Source organism: Onychostruthus taczanowskii, unplaced genomic scaffold (genome assembly GCF_017590055.1).
Source record: "Onychostruthus taczanowskii isolate IOZ18803 unplaced genomic scaffold, ASM1759005v1 scaffold64, whole genome shotgun sequence".
Taxonomy (NCBI): Eukaryota; Metazoa; Chordata; class Aves; order Passeriformes; family Passeridae; genus Onychostruthus; species Onychostruthus taczanowskii.
Genome location: NW_024504122.1, coordinates 2,426,935 through 2,447,153, shown reverse-complemented (window position 1 = coordinate 2,447,153; position 20,219 = coordinate 2,426,935). Strand labels below are relative to the sequence as shown.

Here is a 20,219-nt window from a genome sequence, read left to right as displayed (position 1 = left end):
CTTCCCTGCACATTTCTGTCACTCTGCCTCCTCCTGCCTGCTGGGGACTCCCCTGGCAGGCAGCTGCACAGACATGGTGCACTCGTTTGACACTGAAACGCTCCTCTATGCCTAAGTAATAATCCCGCTGTTTATTTTCCTACACTGTGACCAATGTCGTTCTGCTACATTTTCTGCTCCGTGATACCTTCAGCAAAATGTTGTCCTGTTTCTACCTTTGGATTGATTTTTAAGTTATCAGCTAATAAATGGCATTTCAGTGGCACTGCTTCTGCGCTAAGGATGTGAAAAGTGGCGGCATTTGTTTTGAACAATGTGTTTCTCAGGGTAGCCTACAAAGAGCTCAGCTTTCTGTTTTGCAGCAGGCAGCAGCGGCTCAGCTCAGTGAATTGATGGACAAGCTGCTAGCTGACAGTGCCTATGCCTTGGATCTTGGTTCTGGAACTTAAAAGGTCGCTGAAAAAATGTGTTAAATGGCAGTATTGTGTGCTGTAACGGGTGCGAGAGTGGTTCAGCTGTCTGCTAGGAAAGCTTTCTCATTGTGCTTAGTGCTGGGTTGGCCTGCCCCAGAGGATTACCGAATCTCCATAACTGGAGGCTTCTAACAAAGAGCAGACAAACGCCTCTCGGAGCCGGGCAGGGACGGCTGATCTGCCTCACGCTGCCAGCTGTATCCCGCAGGCCTCAGGGGAGCTGCTGCCCCAGGGCAGCCTGTCCAAGCCTCAGGGCTGTCTGGAAAACAGAGAGACACCCGCTCAGGTGGAGCAATTTGCACGGAGCATCCGTGCTTATTATACTCATGTTCTTTCTCGTCCTGCTCCAGCCTTAGGTTCCGTTCGCTCCCTCTCGTTCCAGGTGCCGCAGGTGTGTGCCGGCTGCTTTGCTCAGGCCTGCACCAGGCTCACCTGGGGCCTCCAGTGGGGGAAAAGCATCCAGGAGGAGTGGCTGGGATGCTCCAGGCTGGCAGTCAGTGGAGAGCTGGACACGGTAGGTGGGAGCTGGTTGTGTGGGTGCAGAGTGCCTGGTGCAGGACACGATCCCTTCTAGGCTCATCCAGGGGCTGCTGTTCCATGTGGCTGCACTTCAAGGGCTCACTTTCTGGGAGAGGGAGAACCATGTGGCAGAATTCCACACTGAAGCTATTGGACAACTATTTCATATTATACAGCCACACCACTGGTCAGAAGTATTCCTAATTGTCATTGAGTTTCCCCTTCTTTTCAGGGGTAAGCATGACACTCAGTGCAGTTTTAAACACTGCAGTCAGTTAGTTACATTTTATCTACTTCCAATGTTGCAATGGAACCCTGTAATCTTTGTGATCCACACTTAATGAAATGGGCTAGAGAGCTTTCAAGCAAGTATCCTTTTATTATAGAAAGGTTTATATATTATATTAAATTTGGACTATATTCAAACATAAATGTACTTTAATTACATTAATAATTTAAACAATGTTTAAATAAAGCACCAAGTTAACTTGATTTAAATAACTGATTCAGTTTCCACACTGATTCCTACAAAATCCCACTAATTTCATGCAGTGTTTGAAGAACTGGAGGCCAGAGCTGATTTCTTAGTAAACACTAACTACAGTTCAAGTGCTCTGCACACAAACGGAAAGCTGACAAAGTCTGAGGCAGGCTGTGTTTTGAAGCAGAACTCCTACAAAAGGATTCATTGAGATCTGAACATGGGCTGGGTTGCTCAGCTATTCCTCTCCCTTCCATGTAAAAGATTTCCACACATTCAAGTTGTTTCAGTTTAGTTCTCTGTACTAACCTCTAGATTTTAGGTGATACAGCTTTTACCTTGTAAAACAAGAAACAGCTTTTCTTTTGAAACAGCAGTGTTAAATTCCCAGCAAACTCAGCTGAATGCAATTCACACATTCAGTGTAATGCAGGCCCACTTTTATCTAAATAAGACCAAAAGAACCTGACAACATAGATACAGGAGATTTTATTTAACATTGTGTACAAAGAAAGGCTACAAATGCCTTAAGACATTTTTCCCCCAAATACAGTTCTTGGATCCCTTTTTCATACCACTTTTCTCAGAAAGTTTTAAAAAAAATCCAGAATGACAATTTTTCCCTTTCCCCTTCCCTTTGGGCCTAAACTGAGAGATGTTCAGCAGTATGGTTTCAACACCTTTCCATATTAAACTATTAGGATTAGGTCTTCTTTCCCCAAAACTGAGCACTATGAGATACTGAAGCACTACCAACAGCAGGATAAAATGTCAAAAACTGACTCCCTAACATGGTAGTGTTTAAAATAATGCCAACAGTATTAGCTCTGATGAAACCCAAAATTATCCAAACAATAACAAGTTGTTTGTCTTCTACATCTGATAATTTAGGACTAATTATATAATTTAATTGTATTTATATTTAAATAAATAGTCTTAACTCCTTTCCTTGGAATTCTTCATGGATTATAAACACTTATAATACTAGAGATAAGAACAAACTACACAACTTACATAGGCAAGAGAAGGCTGAGTTGTTTTGTTTTGGTTTTTTTGCTGGACAGACACAGAAAGGACAACATTTCAGTGTCCTGTTGTGAGATCATTTTAAATTCATCATTTCATTGTGATTCATTTCAGTTATCCCAACACAACAATTCCTTACCCTCTTTTTGCTACCTTGGTAATCACTCTTAGTACTCCTGAAACATTGGTCCCTGCATAGCTAACTTTCATCTGGGATTCTGCAAGTTTTGCATGTGACTGTGAAACCCTAGACAAGACTTCTTTTAGGCTGTAAGAAGCAGTAAAGAAGGCAGGGAGTAGAAAAGGCTCTTGTGGAGAAATGACCTTTTGCTAGAGCAGCTTTTACATTACCACCTGCTATATATGAAATAGGTTTTAGATATAGATTTGTTTTCAGCTATTTGTATAATCCCAAATTAGCATTGCCCCCGTTTCTCCCCAAATGGGACTAAAATAGAGGAATTTTGAGTTACTGTAGATCAGCAATTGATCACTTGGTTGGGTGCAGTAAGAAGGAACTCACAGCTGCTCTCTGAGCCTCATCAAACTGGCCCAGGGGAGATGGGAGCACCCAAGCAGCAGCCAGGCCTCTGCTCACTGGTGGGCTGGACCCGCTGTGACCCTCGCCCGGGGTCATCTCCAGGAAGCTGCTGGAGTCTCCTTGCAGGCAGGAAGCTGTTTTGTACACAAGCCTGCCCTTTTGTACATCCACAGGGATATAAAATGCTGTGTGGTATAAATCATTCTGCAGATTAGAGAAACAGCTCATCTGTAGAATGTCTCAGATTCTCAGAACATCCTACCACAGGGGAAAAGACCACAGCAGTCACACAAGCAAAAGCTCTAGCGCAAAATAAAACTTTCTCTATTCTGGTGAACCTTTTTTGATAAGAGGATTTGAACATGACTGTTATTAAGATAAAGCAGTAGAGCAAACACTTCTGCTAGGCTTGGACACTCTGTAATTGTATTAATTTCCAAATATGCTTGAAAAGCTGTAAATAATAGAATTTTACTTAGCTCACAACACAGCCCTGTGTGAGCCCAGAACTTTAGCACTACCTGGTTCACTTGCACAAGAAGACTGGAAATATTTTCATTATCTCCAGGGCTCTGCTCTGCAGCTCTGCTACAAACTGAATCTCTCAGTGTGGTATTTGCTACAGTGCAATGAAAGTACAGAAAGATGTGAAGTGGTTCTGTTGGGAAAGGAAGGACCTGTCTTACTGTGAGGAGAAACTTGGCAGCAGGAAAAAAATGATGTAAAAACCGCTGCATGTTTTGCAGTGGTCTCCAGCAACGTCACTGTAAGATGGTAACACAAGAGAACCAACACTGGAGGCAAACTAGGTAATTTAATAATTTTTTTCATTCTCGAAAAGAGCATTTATGAATTTGCTTGACCTGAGAGGCATAAATCTAATGCTGAGATCACGGAAGGGAGACTGAAGGCAACACATACACTCAAGTTTGCTTTGGTCCTACTGCCCCAACACTTCTGTCATTACAGCTGTTGTGGCATTTTATCCTGGCAGCCCAAAAACAGACTTGTAGCTTAAACAATAGTCCAACTTCGTGGTTCTAGGAGTTTAGGAGCTTTTTTCTTCCTTGTGGTGATTTCACCTAGTTTAAGGAACAGGTGCTATAGCTGCTGCCTCAGGGAGAAATGGTTGAGAGCAAGTGATAAGCTTTGTTTTCTTAGCACTGAACTGTGAATGTTCACTAGCAAGAAAGAGAGGTCGAAGCACATCAGATCTGTGAGGCTGCTGTAGCTGAATTCCTGGCATTCCCATGTTCATGTTTATTTACTGGCAAGAGACCCTGTGCTCAGTTATCTAGGGCATGAGCCACCTTCTGTAACTCAAAATGAGAGCCTCATTCTAGTCCCAAGCAACATGACCTTGAGCAATTCCTAATTCTGCTTCCGTTTTCCATTTGTGATGGTTTCATTCCCTAATGATTGTTAACGAACCATCTATTAACTATAAGTGCTTCCTTTATAGCTTCTGCTGATTTTAAGGGCAATCCATGGATTTAATTCTATTCAATCAGAAAGTTCACAGAACACACACAAACATTTATTTCATCCCAGTTCCAATGCAGACTTGCTAATACTAGTCCAAGGCTCCAGTATCTCAGTTGTACAGGCCCTGTGTTAAAGGAAGGGAATGGCACCATGTTTATTTTTCACTAATAGTAGTAGGACAGCGTTAGCGAAGTCTACAAAGAAAAATATCCCTGGAGCAGAAATTTAAGAGGGCATAAACAAGTTACTATCTACGAGAATTTGATTAGTTTGGTTGTATCGAGGAACTGCCCTTTCAGATTTTTCTTTTTCAAGGAACAGAAGCAAAGCCCCCTCAAGTTCCTGCACAAATGTACTGGTCTTCTGTTATTACAAGTCCCTGTCATCTTGAATTAAAGTAAAAAGAGAAAGGGGAAGATCTTTTCTTAAAACATTTCCTGTTTTATACTAAAACTTCCATAAGAAGAATGCCACATCTGGTAAAATTATCCCAGTAGGTGACCAAGCACTGAAACAAAAGGATTACCTAGTGAGGAATTGGAGAAGGTTGGGGTTTTGCCATCAGACTTTAAACATTTTTAAAACCACACTGGTCAGTTTACATTTCATACACACGTGAAAGAATGGCACATTAAGGTAATGAACACATTGTGATGCCTTCCAGTGTTACACAGGTGACAAACTAATCTGGAGATCCAGGTCTGCCTTAAGGAACAGTCCATTTGTTTAAATAAACTCATAGAAAACGAACAGGAACAACCATAAAACAGTTTTAAACAGGTAAAACTCATAAACTCTAAAAATCCTGCACCTCCCATCAATGTCCTCTGCGGTTCCAGCACCCCATGGCCAACACCACGAGGGCCGCGTGGTGCCGGACGATCCCGCGCGTGCGCGACGGCGCCGGAGCCGAGGCGGGCAGTGGGCGCTGGCAAGGACAGGCACCCCACTGCTGGATTTTGCCCTTAGCTATACACTGAAAAATAGCAGCATTAAAATACAGCCTGAAATAGCTTAGCTACTACCTCAACTTGTTAAAAATGTGCAAGAAAAAAGAACACCAGCAGCATTTGAATGGATGTATTTCAATTTGGTTTCTGACACTTCCCTCCATACAAAGCATACACAAACACAAAGCTGACTCTGAGCTAGTTACTGTTATTTCTTGTCCATCTTTGAAAACTTTCCCCTTCATTTACTTAACTTTTTAAAATTGTACTTAAAAACCTATTCAGTGTTAAAAAACCCACAAGAATTTTAAGGTAATTTCTAAATGCCAAGAAACTGATGCTTATTCCCCTCCTTAAACTGGAGAGACACAGACTATCATAATCACCTGAATTCCCTTAGCTGAAAATTTAAACATTTCAGATTCCTGTTCCTGAAAGCAACATTTATAGAAAAGTCTCTCCAATACATTAGAAACTGAAGGAGCAAAATCTCCCAGTACACACATAAAGGGTAACTTCTTGCTAGTTTGCTCTTGTGTTGTTTATATTGTACCTTTTAACATAGAAAATTAAAGAGTTCAGTTTTCTGACACAACTCACAAGGGAATGTATAAGAGAAGAAATCAGAAGGCCTTTTCTAAAGCCAAGTTTTGCATTTCCCTTTTTGTTTAAGTATGATAAGGCTTATTAAAAAAAATAAAATGAAAATAAAAGCCAAAACACAAAAAAACCCCTCCAAACAAACAAAAACCCCAACCAACATCCCTGGGAAAAAAGACATAAAAGCTTTTGGAAATACTTAATTTCTGAAAACATAAGACTATTGGAAAAAAATGAGTTGCAAAATTAAAGGAAATTCAAGAAATCAATTCTCGTATTTCAAATCAGTCCATTATTTCATCATCAGCAATATGGTCCACTATCTTTTCCAGCCCAAAATTACCAGCTTTGGGGAAAACATATTCATACTTAACAGAAATAATTAACGGGTTAAGTTAAATTAACTTTTTTTCCCTGATCCACATGCCTGCATGTTAGATAACATTACATTAGAACTGAGCATTGTAATGAGAGACTGACAGCAACAACCTGTCACAGTAACCAAAGCAAAAGCAATGTTCTCATGGTTACATACCATAGATCAGTGATCTAATATTAAAATTAACTTCCTATATAAATAAAAATTAAAAAGTTGGGCAAAAGTAAATTGGCACAGTCATTATGGTATTACTTTCCAGTTCAATACTGCAAGGAGCAGCCACAGATTGCAAACACCAAAGGAAAAGGCTATCACCCACCACCAGGTGTAGCTTGGGTTTTCTCCCTTTTCCACGAAGTCATCAGCAGTGCTCCTGCCTCAGTCCATCCTCCCGAATGGGAGCAGGCAGGAGTGCAAGAATTGCTGTGGAGCTGCTGGGGAAAAGGGAGAACAAATACAGAGAAACAAACACAGAGAATGCTTTACTGCTCTGCACGACATGGCTCAAGTCAATGGTTTTTCAGGATTGTGACCAATTTTTACCTTCAAACAGGCAAAAAATGAATATAAAAATTTAAAAAATCAAAATCTTAAGCCTTCAAGTTTCCTTGCCTTCATTCCCTCCCTTCCCCAAAAAGCACCTCCTACTACAGTTTTTTCTTTTTTGCAGGTTCAGAAGTTGGAATGTTGTGGAAATACATACAAGAGAGAAGGAATTTCTAGTTGTACATTACGTTACAAAGAGGTTTGCTCCCAGACCTAAGGAGGGAGGGATACTAAGCAATATTAAATTCCTATAAGAATCCTTACAAAGCATGCAAAATATTGATATACTCACAAAATTGAAATTTATATTTGTTCCTTTCTGATTTCGCAACTTCACAGTACAATAATTTCTAATATTCTGCAGCAGTCAGAATTACAGTGACTACAAAATCATTTCCCTTTAATTTTTTTCTATTTGCTTGAAACACTCCTTTGCTATGTTTTTAAATTGAGAGTTTGCAGATCACCCATCAGAAAATGTGCAATTCATCACAAGAGGAGTTGCTTTCTGTGTCATTTTTCCCTGCAAATGATGTTGACAGCCTGACCCTACCAATTCTTCAACATCTGTCCCTCCCTCCCCTTTTTGTGCCAATTCCTTCCCTTGTCTTCCAGCCGTACTTCTTGCCAGGATGATGATGGACAGATGCCACTAAATGGATGCTGCATAGCTGGGTAGGAGTAGCAGGGGCTGGAATAGTTTAGGACAATGGCATCGCTCCCACCCCCAGGATGTTTGGCACAACTGCAGAGCCAGAATGCTGGCTCTGGATACCAGCAATTAGATTCTGCAGTTTCAATTCCCTGGACAAATACTGCTGCCTTTTCCACCCCTGTAGCTTCAACTGATTTAGGGAGGGAAATACAAAATTGGTGTTTGGCCAGACCTTTTGTACTGCTAGATGGAGTTCTGCAGAAATTTCTCCACTGCTCTTAATTAAAACAGAGTTGGAATTTTTGGAGAATACACAATGCATGCTACTTGCTGGATTGTCTATAAAGTACATTCTGGCATTTTTTCAGAGCGTTTGTATCTATCAGAAAAAAGACTCTTGTAGAAACAATGTACAAAGCCTCCAAAAATTCAAGTATCAAAAAAAAAGATGTTCTGATAAAAGTCTGGAATAAGCAGCCAGCCAAACTGAGAGCCATTGATTTTTTTTTTTTTAAAATCCAGAAATACTTCAATTACTTTTGCAGAGATAACGTGTTTTCTTTGGGGTATTGGGTATTAATAGTCTTCCCAATTAATTTTCATTAAGTTTGGTGGGGTCTAAGGAATTTAGCAATCCTTCCTAGATAATATTGCCCCTGCTTTTATAAGCAAACAAACAACAGAATAACTGACTGTAATCCTCCCTGCCTCTCTTTAATTTGCTGTATTTATTTATTTAATTTTGTTGAGTCTCTCTCAACCCAACAAAACCAATCAGAAGTGCAACATAGGCAAGAGCAGGGCATCTCCTTCCCCGGGGTGTACAAAAATTTCTATGGGAAGGGCTGGTTGAGCCAAAAAAACCATACAAACAAAATAAAAAACCCAGCCAGACAACAGTTCTAGCTGTACATTAAACTCTTTGATTTCTTTAGAACCATATTCAAATCAAGACTTGAATTTATGTGGAGAGAATTTTAGATCCCAGACCCTTCTCTTCTCCTTCCTCTTGCAAAGCAATGCTATTTTTGTGGCCTCAAACAGTACTTGAAAAACAGCAGTTATTAAAGACACAGTTGTGATATATCCTTTAACGCCCCCTCTCCCAAAAAGGGGTGTCCTATCAAGTGGTCCAGTAGAAATCTTGAAGTTTCTTTATGATAAATTAAATCCATAAAATGAGGAATACCTTCTGTCACATTCCTAACAAGAATAATCACCACATTCTGTGGTGCATTTGTCCAAGTGTCTATTGCTCCTTCTAGTGGAGATTCCGCGCAGCTCCATCTCCGGTTAGTTCTGGTTCTACCAGCACAAGGAGGTTTTTCTCCATTCTCTCCAGCTTGTCTCTGGTTAACAAACTGCAGAAGCACTGAGGGCCAGAATTCCCCAGCACAGGAAACACCAGTCATCTTTTTCCCAGGGTGACAGAGTTATGCCAAAAGCAGTTTGTGTCCTGTTGGTACCGCAGGCACCTACACCTCTGTAGAAAAGAGAATGCTTTGCCTCTTGCTGTCTGGGGTAGGAATAGTCTCTAGCTGCAGGAAATACAGAAGAACTTGAACCTGGAAAGAGAAATGACAAGGTAATACTAAAGCCCTGTAAAAATTCATTCTCATCCTGGCTATGTGAGAGCTGGTGACACAGCTCTCTCTGGGACATCTAGCAGCTGTGTATTTAATATGCTGTACAACAGCAGTAGAAATAGTAGAACTTGACATGCTTCAGAGACACTCTTTTTAGATTCCAGGTGGAAAAATCATGCTGGTGGTTCCAGCACTCAAAAAACTAAATCTAGAATTTGCCATTACTCAACAGAGAAATATAAACCAGTCTGACTCAGTGACACAGGTTCTGTGCTCCAATCCTCTGCCTTCAAAGGCAGCAGCCTTCAAAGGCAGCAGTGGGGCAGCAGTGGCCAAATAATTTTGTTGTGGATCAGTGAATGTGGTTTAAGTGCTGAGGAGCATTGTGGAAACACTGCCAATTCTTTTATCCCAGGCCAGCAGCATAGTGCAGGGACACAGCTCCCCAAAAACTCTTCCCATGCAGGAACACACACAGGATGCACACACACAGACACTCCTTCATGAAAAGCTGTATTTGTACAGATGCAAATGGACCTGCCTGAAGGAACACTGTTCTACACACAGGCTAAAATGTCTATGTGAGAACAAAAGTTGTTTTATGTTTACCAAAAAAATGACCATGAAAACCCAGCAGGGTCACTGAGTCAGGCCTGCCACAGGACTGTACTTTCCGAGAAAGCGTCTTCAGAAGATGGAATGGCACATTCAGGATTTTACCTGGGACATGACTTCTAGTGACCAGCTGTCAGTCATGGTGATGGGCTGGGTTGGGTTAGCAGGGATTTTACTGTCCTTCTCCGAAGGTCTGAGCAGTGTTGGTCCAAAGACAGTGGCAAGATTATGCAGGGACATCTTGTTGATGCTTTCCCTTTCAGCAACCCTGGGAGAAGAAACAATGCACAAGGCAGACCTTCATAAACATCTGAGTTTTATAAATGAGAAACCAAGGCACAAAGTTTAAAAAATCTGCCCAAGGGCAGGAAAGTCTGCAGCAGAAACACAACTAAAGCTCAGATTTCCTGGATTTTAATCCACAATCTCAATCACAAGATGATCTTTCATGTCTCCAGGGACAGTCTCTGGTATGTACAACATACTTATGCAAATCAATGCATTGGGCAAGCATTAAGCCAGCTTATTGCATTAATGTCAAATGCATGGCAATACTTTTTCACAGGCACAACCATATTACAAAGACATATACAAAATCAGAAAGACTTGACTACAAAAGGAACTGACAACTGCAGTTAGGCAAAATGCTGGAATTTAGGAAATAGATTGTACTGGATTTCAGACACCTTCTGAGACAAGGTTCCCTAGACCTTAAATACAGGTAAATCTTCATGTTTTATACAAAAACCTTTCCTGGTCTGTGTATCCAGATGCAGGTGCAGTCTCAGTGACATTGCACCAGAAATTTGCATTTGTGATAGATAAGCCCTGACTCTTTTGTTACTCCTTTCCTCCAGTTCTAAAGCTTTTTTAGTATGAGTGGAAACGGAATTCAGGATTTACTACCTCACTAAGTGAGTATGAGACAATAGTTATCTGATGAGCATTCACAGCAGATCAGCAAATACTTCTTCATTTCTGTGACTCAGCAGGTATTTAAAGAAAAGGCTCCACGTTTCAAAATAGCCGATGCTTTACACATTAAATGCATTTCTGAAGGAACCACATATTACCTTTTTAAATGGTCCAGAAGGAAAAGGAATGTCACAAGGTTGGGTTCTGGAAGTGATAGCAACAGATTCAACATACAGCTCTCCTTTGCAACAGGATCTGAAAGTGCTACAAGACAGAGAACAAGACATCACCACAGGCAGTGAGTGCAAATCTGATTGACTGAGCCACGTCCCAAAACAGCCAATACAGATGGTCCCAAAAGGACTGTGACTACATCATCATAGGCTGGAAGGTCAGAGATGCACATCAATACCCCACAGCATCTCATTCCTTTGTTTCACAAATGCATTAAGAATCCTTCTCTCACTTTTTCAAAGCAGTTCAAGTGCTTTGAGGCTTTCAATCATTGATGTTTTTCTCTGCATCAAGATAAGATGAGGTATATATCCCCCTCCCTTCCAAAGGGGGCTTTTCCCTGCAGCCTGCCTGGGCATTGAGCGTGCAGGGCCCCAGCAGGCAGGCTGGCATTCCGTCCTAAACCTCTCCTTCAGAAACCTGGGCTTGTGCAGCTTGCAGAACAGCACGGCAAGCGCCCATACTGCACCACGTGGGAAGGCAATGCCGTTCTGAGCTCCATTCCACTCCCCACACAGCTTGTTCCAGCTTTTGTCCAACACTATAAATACATGATATTTATGATGCTCTACGAGCAGCCTCCTATGGAAGAGTCTCCATTGGTAATGGAACCAAGGGTTCCTTGTGCTGCACCTACCGATGCCTTCAGCAAAGTTGGGGTACAGTTCGTCTGTGAACAGGGGTTCCGGCAGCTCCCGGAAGTACAGTTTGAGGGTGCCTGCAATGGCGTTAACGTCCATCTCACTCATCATCACTGACACGTCCTTGTTATCTGAAAGAGGGAGAGTAGAGGAAGGGTAAAGGAACTGCTGGTCTTGCATTCCTTCTTTTCCTTGCTTTGGGTCTGTTTATCTTTTGTCTCTGCCCAAAGAGCTGAGAGGTTTCCTGTTTACATTTCTCCGGATTAAATAAGCAACCTTCCAGTGAGAAGCACTGTACAAATGACTGCAAACACTTCATTGCTTTACATCAAGCCAGGGAACCTCACCATCCCCGGGCTAGCTGTGCTGTGCCAGCAAACCTGGCCTGAATCTGAACAATCCCTACTTGACTGTATTTATATGCATTTCAACTTCTATTACTGACAACAGTTGTTATTCCAATTCCCTGCTTCTAACAGCTTAGACTAAGAGATCTGAGATTCTCTAAGTCCCCATTGAGTGTAGCTAAGGCAATTCAGGGCTTATATCCCTTTTGTTACTATTAGGAACAACAAAACCAGCCCCTCTCCCTGAATTAAACACCAACCAGCATTGGTTTCATAAAGCAGTGTAAGCCAGCATTTTACAGAAATGAAAAAAGTTGTTTTTCAAACTGTGAAAGACCCTTACTTGCACTAGTGGCAATTAATCCGTGTTTTTTTATATCTTAGGGTGATTAAAAAGAAAACACAACAAGGGAATTTCACTAGAAACTGAAGGAAAAATGCAGGGAGGGTGAATTTGGGTGTCTGGTACAGATCTTGTGACTGTTGGAGTGTGGCTTGAACAGTTCTTGGATCATCACATGGAAGCTGAAAGTAGGGAAAAATTTCACTTTTTGTACCTCAGCAATTCGGAAGCATTTCACCTGCATGATCTCAGGTGCCTTTTGGGAAATACGGGCCACTCTTTTAAATGTAGCACCAGTAAGGAGCCTTTGTCTGCTCAAGAGCAAAGAGAGCTTTGCAAAGGTTGCTCAAAGTGATCTAATTTTCCAAGCCTGTGCACATCAGTCCGGATGGAGTTAGGGACAGAAGCCCTGACCGCCCAACCCTAGTTTCATAAATACTGCTCCTAGTTCTAAGGAACACTGGCTTTCACAAAACATTCTTTATTTTAAGGACTTCTATTAATTTGGACACCTCACAGCAGTGAAGAAATTATGACCTCTGATTGCTGATGTTTTTCCCCAGAGAAGTGTCTGCCATTTACAAAGATTTGGCAAGGCAGGTAAAGCCATCATTTCATCTCTGCTGGGAAGAATAAAAAAGCATGGTTTGGTACAAGGATCCATCCTGTTGTGTGTCTTGGGTTATATCAGTAAACAAAATATGCAGCCAGGGTTAAAATTGTTTTTCTTGAGTGAGAATCTCTACTTCTTAATGCTTCTTGGGCAACATAAGATTAAAAATAGCACAGCCACCTGACAGGGAACTCAGGCGGGTTCTCAGAGAGCAAAGGGAAAAATCAGACCCAAATACTTACTGACATCAAAGGCAGCTTTCAAAGCCTGGATGTCGGTGGCAACTCCAGAGACGCGGTAGATGCCCACCTCCTCCATCCCGCGCCGCTCGATCTCCTCCACGCACTGCCGCACGATGTACGGCACCTTCGACCTCTCTCTCCTGAAGGAAGCCAGACAGAAGAGCTCAGTTCAGCCCAGGCCCTCCGTGCCTGCTCCCCAGCCAGCCAGCATGGCTACAAGTGCCCTGACATTTCCCTGTGCAAATCTCTTCTGGAAAATGGGGTGGTAGGAAGTCCGAGCAGGCAGTCAGGACTGAGCTGAAAAACTCCTTTTAAAACTGCAGACGGTTTTCTGACTGTCTCAGCCTTGCTCTAGCTCTTCTGCAGCTTTCCTGAGTGCTTGAGCTCTTGGCCAGGTCCCAGTGCCCCCACAGCCTGTGACTCTGCCCAGGTAATCAGAGGATTCCCAAACAACCCTTGGATACATAGCAACTCTGTTGCTTTCACACTGATGCAATTCCATGGGGAGGAAATACCACACTTCCCAAACCGTACAACAGAACAAACGGGTTTCTGCTGGCAAATGATTCATGACAAAAGATCAGGGGTTAAAATAATACCATGGGATCCAAAGACCTTGAACATTTTTGATTATGGAAAGGAAACATCACTGTTCCGTGGCTCTGGAAATTTGTGACCATGTCAGCTAACTACAGAGAAGGCAAGTGCAAGGGGGATTTCCGGAATTCAGAGGAGTAACAGGCTGTCAGTAAACAGCCTGTGTGCACACTGGCTTTTATCTCTGCAAAAAAATGAAGCTCAGAGATTGTAAAGCATCTCCTGTCTGCAGCCACATCTATACTCCTACACCAGTGGAGCAGCTGGACTGCCAAACCCCTCAAGGGGACATAGGCAAGTGCACCCCACTGGCCAATTGTCTTCCTGAAACACAGTGGGGAGAAATGTGACCCATCAGCTCACTTGGTGACAATAGCAATCTTGACCCCAAACACGCCCGTCTGCTTGCGGGACGGCATCCTTTTCAGGCTGAACTCCCGACTGGTGAACTTCACTGACAGCTTCACTTCCACCTGAACCAAAGAGAACAGCTGTTACTTTTTAAACATTTCCTTTTATTTTCTTCATGCTGCAATGAAATAAAGCCCACAGGAGGTACAGAAGCAGAGCTAATTTCTGTGTGCCACACTTACCCCGTTCATTGAGATGACTGTGCGCTGCCAATCTTTGTCCTGCAGTGCCTGTGGGTCCAGCTGGAAAACAGAAGTTACCCATGAGTTAGGAACAGACTTCAGAGAAGCCAGCTAGCCTGGAAGGCTTCGGCAAATGAGCAGAGGATAATCACTTTTACCTTGCTATTTCTTTTCCATAGGAAAACCCACACTCCAAAGTTTCCCTGGTTTCAGGGAAACCAGGTTTTGGATATTGTGCAGTTCTCTAAACAGGGCTGATGAGGGGCTGATGAGGGTTCATACACATGGAAAACCCAGCAACATGAGAGCAGTGTCTGCTCAACAATAAAGGCAACCTCAGGGAGCACAACCAATATTTGAATCTGCTGAGAAGTCATGGAAAGTTGTCCTTCAAACAGCCTATTCCTTTTCATTTCTATTTGAGCATAGAGGCAGGAAGAACACCAGGCCCTGCTATTGCAAGCACTCATTAAACAGAAACAAGCTCCAATCTCTCATTTTCAGCTTTGCTTGATCTCTCGAGTGGACAGTTGTGAAGCTGGGGAGCAGCTGACTCAAGTGTTAGATTGTCACCCAGCAATTCCACTACTGCCTTGGGAGAGCCCAAACACATCCAAAGGGCTGAGGAGTGGCACTCAGCTCCAGGGAGATTGGCAAGAGAGAGGAGGAGCTGTCTTCCTGGGGGCTTGATCAGCCATTGGAACCAGCCAAAGCAAGAATTCAGTGCCTCCTGAGACAGCTTTGTAACAGTTGGCTCTTGAACACGGAGGCACATAAGACCGGGAGGAGGCAACTGCAGCAAACTCTGTTTTGAGTTTACTGCTGTCAGCAAACAGGCAGCCATAACCAGAGCTGCTTTGCAGCACAGCTCCCCCCTCTCACAGAGCCCTGTGCAGGGCCAGAGAGCTCTGGCAGGCGAGGGAAATGCTGGAGCAATGGCAGCTGCAGGAAATTCTGGGAGAGCTTAGACACGGTCATGGTCGCACTCAGATCATCAACAGAGCAGCCCAGTGCTGCTGACAGCTACAGAGACAAGCCCCCGTCTCAACCTTCCCCACTCTCCAAAGAAAGGCAAGCAGCAGAGAGCAAAGTTCCTCCCTTCTTCCTCCCACTGCAGAGACCCCAAGCAGTGACACAACAAGCAAGGCCAACCTTATCCCTGCGCACTCTGTCACGGACGTGAGCCCACAGCGGGATGCTGCCAGCACACACATGCTTCCCTGTCGAATTGGACCGGCTCCTGTAGGTGCAACGCTGGCAGAAATTCCTGAAGAGCCCTTGCAAGGAATTGTCAGTAACCAGCAGCTCCCACATTTTGGGACTGTGCAAAGGTCCGGGGGGCCGATGGGCAGCAGTGCTTGGCTTCAGTGCCTCAGTGACCCCAAAACACAGGACTGCTCACCGAGGGGGTTCGCTTTTAACTCCGGCAGAACAGATCCGCCCCGCCTGTGGGGCTGGCCAAGGGCCCTACGAGCTGGCTGTTCTACCCTGAACTTCCGTGCTGGAAGCTTGATTTCTTTCAACAACGGAATTCTTTCCCAGAATCAAGAGGAAACCATTTCTGAAGTGTCTGGTTTCCTATGAGGAGCAACCATGCTAAGTATTCCTGAAAGCTTGATCTCCAGCTCTGAGGAGTCATCTGGTTAAGCTGCCAAAATGGCCCTGCTGATGGACACAGTCACAGCCAATCCTCTTGCTGGGAACCAGTTTTCCATATGCTTTTAGAATGGAGTCACTGAGTGTATTATTTATAGTAGGGAGTTATATTATTTATAGCTTAAGACTAAAGGGGAAAGAGGGTTTGAATATTTGCCAAAAACTTTAAAGGGAAAGTCCAGCAGAATCCAGTTACGGTTTATTTAAGCTAACAGGTATTACTGGGTATGCCTCAGTAATGACCAGGGAATTCCTGTCACGGCACAGAACAAAATCAAGTAAATAGCTGTTAAAAAATAAAACCATCCTGCTCTCTCTCAAGAGTAACTTAGACTCTGCTGCAAAAAACGAGCAGAAGCAGAGTGCTGGAGCTGAGAACTTGCAAAGACTTTTCCTTGCTAGAGCTGAGAGCTCAGAGAGACTTTTCCTCGCTGGATAACTGCTGGGGCTGAGCCAGGACTACGAGCAAACCTCCATGTACCTGCTGCTGCCTCTTGCTCCCTTGTTTCTCAGCTCTCCTGCAGAGCTGGCAGGACCCCTGCACTCCCTCCTACTGTTTGACTCCTGCTGGAAAATGCCTTGCACTGAATGGGGACAGCCAGGGAGAACAGGCACCATGGCTGGCTGACCCAGCCAACCCTGCATAAACCACTGGCAATAACAACAGTAATTAAGGGGGAAAAAACCCAAACTCCTCCAAGGTGCTTTTTAAATAACAAAGCAAAATGATGGAAGCTATTAAAAGAGCAAAGCTTGAATAAACTCTCAGCAACACTGAGTGAGACAGGAAGATCAGGTCTAACAGTCTGATAAGTCACAGCAGGATATCACAGAGTCAACAGGAAACCAAGAACTGTCACTGGGACTTCAATCAAGCTTCAGTCGTGGTCCCAAGTGATGACTGACCTTCTGAGGCCAGCAAGAGCAACAGAGGGAAAGCACAACAACTGGAGCAGGCAGGGAGAGAGCACACTGAGGACAATGAGCTAGCAAGAGTGATGCTCCAGCAAAGAGGACAAATGGGGCCATGCTGTCTTGTGGCCTGATTTGGAGATCAGTGACCTGAAAGAAGGAGCACTGAGTAGAAGAATGCAATCCACGGCCAGCATGGCAAAGGGAGGCAGCTCTGAGCAAGCTGTGCCAGCTCAAGCAGGGGAGGCACTGTGCAGCTGCTGCCTCTGCATTTGACAGTGGAATTTACTGCTCCTCTACACAGTTCCTCCAAACAGTTGCTTGGTTTGAGTCTCCATTGAAGCAGAGCCACTGTGTTGTTTCCATGCTCTGTGCAAATAGGACAGACCTGCTAAAACCCTCACAGACTGCATTTCTGGGCTTCTTTGCACAGCCCCCACCAAAAGCTCATGCTGAACAGGAAAATACAAACCAACCACTCTGTTTGCTGCTCCCTCCAGTCCCCTTGTGGCCTTTGGTATTTGCAGTGGCAAGCTACAGCCCCAAAGTCACTAATGAATCAAGCCAATACTCTTTGTACCCTGCCCAAAACACAGCAGCACAAAGCAGGTCAGCACCACAGGGGTTTCTGAGTGCAGGTCTCTGGCCCTTGTAGTAACTCAGCCCTGAATTCAGACAGGGCACAGCAGTCAGGAAAGGCTGAGAGTGCACAGCAGCACGATGAGAGCTGGAAAAAGGCAAACTGGGGATGCTGCTCTGGAAAATGCAAGCCAGGCACTAGGAAGGGTGTCTGTGCTCTGCCCCAGGAAACCACCACAGAGAGCTTGATCATGATTTCTTTTTCCCCAGAGAGAAAAGAAAACATGCAGAAGGAGGGAAAAACAAAGAAGCCTCAGTGGAAATGAAAGAGCATGGACTGTGGAACATTAAGGTTAGTGTGTTTTATGTATTCATTCACATTACTTCTTCCCTTTATTAAATTTCCCAAGCAACTTTACACTCCATCAATTTTGAACTGTAACTAATGTGACATACATGTTGTCAGAGCCTCACTGCTGCTGGGAACTCCCAGTCCTGCCATAACCCCATTCTTCTCACAGCTCCCCACTGACAGGTTAATCTTTCCCACCATCACCCTTTAGGCATGACCCATTGCCTTCTTCATTTCCCCCCCTATTTTCACTGCTGGGACAATGTTCTGCTTCAGCAAACTGTTTAAACAAGCTTGAGTGAGTAAAAGGTTTCCAAGTTAACACTTGGGAGGTACAGCATGGGACAATCTGGTTTACAAGGAAAACAACCTAATGCCTGAAATAGCCATGGGCACTGCTATGAGACATCCCAGATAATTAAGATAAGAGTGCTCTGCAAGGCAACAGAGGAATGGTGCTGCTCCACAGAATGAGTGATCTAAGGTCACATCCTCCCTGATTTTCCAGCACTGCTGTGAGGGAGAAGGAAATATTTAGCTTGAGCTGATCATGCAGAAAAAGAAAACAGCAAAGGAAACGACATTTCTAGGAGGCACCAGTGGGAGGAGCTGGATCACAGGATGAAGTATCACTTCACTCACTCACAGTTCCCAAGGCCAGGCTGGTCCTGCTGACACATGTGCCCAATGGTACAGTCTCAATGCCAAAAAAAAGGCTGCTGCACTCCAAACATGGGGATGTGTCTGCCACATGAAGTGCAAGATTCAAGGAGCCGAAGGGCCAGCCAAGTGCAAAAGATGGACTGCAAGGTAACAACAGAAAGAAAAGCCCAGGGTGCTCACAATGAGGGGGGCTTATGCCCACAGCTGAGCTAAGCCTCACATTTCCTCCCATCAAGTGATGTCCATTCCATCCTCCTCCAGCTCCCCCAGTAATTTCAGTTTCACAGTGTACTCAGGAATAGTATTTCTCATGTCTGAGGTGCACAGAAGCCCCCAGCCATGTGTGCCAGTCAGTTCAACACTGCACACCCAGCACTGCTGTGCCCAGGTCTGGTAAGGACTTCACTCCCACATTTACAGAAAGTTCTCCTACACTAAAACCTCATGGCTTTACATTTCAGAGATAAAAAACTTGCAGGAAAGAAGCAGGTCTTGCATCTGTCTGTAAAGACAGACAAATAAAATATTCCATAGGAAAAGAAAATATGAGCAATGGGAGCTATTAAAATTGCTGCCCATTCCTGGAAACTTGTGACATGGACCAATTTCCAGCCTTCCTTCCTTCACTGCCATAATGTAACGGAGAGATTTAATAAACATTTTTACAGCCAAAGCAGTCCTAGTCTCCTTGATTGTCTTCATCACTGAGGCCCAGTATTTGGTGAGTCAGAATTCCCAGTAGTGGGAAGTTTCATATTTACAATAAGACGTGGCTTAACAATACACTGCAATTTGGCCAACAGAGAAACTTCTGCTTTTATCAACAGGAGGATGCAGGCACGACTCTTCATGTTCCCAGAGTTTTTAACTAAAAGGAATTTATGAAACAAAAATCCTCACCCAACCTCACAGACCTTGCCTTTAGACAGACAGACTTGGGCTGAATAATGACAGTGCAACAACAAATCAGAAACCCAGGATAAACTACAAACTCTAAGGTAAACAAAATTTTATATAAAAGCACCTGGGAGAACAGCCAACTTCAGGCTGTAATCAGATTTTGTTGTTGCATTACTATGGTTTCTTAATAGAGAAATGGTGTTTACTTCAAAAATAGAACTAAACCAAAATCAAAACTTTTAATCATTTTTATCAATCCAAAATCTTACCAGACTGTCATATAACTTATCTCTGATTCAAAAGGGTTTGAAATCCACGATAGGACAGAAATCACTGAAAATTAAGGGGTTATTCTGGCAATTCATCAAGTTTCTTTATAAATTGCAAAGGGGATTTACAGAAAGCAAAAGAGCTTTTGCATGTGCCTTTTATAATACAACAGAATGCAACATTTGTACATTGATTAAAAACATTTTAATTGATTTTTTAACCTTCCCACTGTCTAGGTTTCTCTAAAAGAATCAAGATGCAATTAATATTTAATTGCCATCAAAGAGAATTTTAGTTTATTTAAGTATAAAATATATTTACAAAAATATACAATTGCTGTGCATAAAAATGCCCACAGCTATGAGAAGGAAAAAAAATTGCCAAAAATTTAAAATATTTTATTTGTTTTTTATAAATCTTTCTATGTAACATATTTGTAGAATTTAGCAGGTCAGTGATTTCAGGGTTCTCTGTTATGAGCACACAAATCTCCAGGGCATTTCAGG

At 43.3% G+C, this 20,219-nt stretch overlaps 1 protein-coding gene across 2 annotated transcripts in view; it reads right to left on the bottom strand.

The window, feature by feature from the left end:
* Positions 1–1,947: 1,947 nt before the first annotated feature.
* Positions 1,948–20,219, bottom strand: part of BCR (BCR activator of RhoGEF and GTPase) — a 99,636-nt gene continuing 81,364 nt past the window's right edge. For both annotated transcript variants that reach the window (XM_041420330.1, XM_041420332.1), the window contains 7 exons: positions 14,382–14,441; positions 14,152–14,261; positions 13,192–13,331; positions 11,643–11,777; positions 10,930–11,035; positions 9,962–10,124; positions 1,948–9,220 (listed from right to left, as the gene is read on the bottom strand). In XM_041420330.1, the coding sequence (XP_041276264.1) occupies positions 9,131–9,220; positions 9,962–10,124; positions 10,930–11,035; positions 11,643–11,777; positions 13,192–13,331; positions 14,152–14,261; positions 14,382–14,441 (804 nt within the window). In that variant the 3' untranslated portion in view covers positions 1,948–9,130. The remainder of the gene's footprint in view (positions 9,221–9,961; positions 10,125–10,929; positions 11,036–11,642; positions 11,778–13,191; positions 13,332–14,151; positions 14,262–14,381; positions 14,442–20,219) is intronic.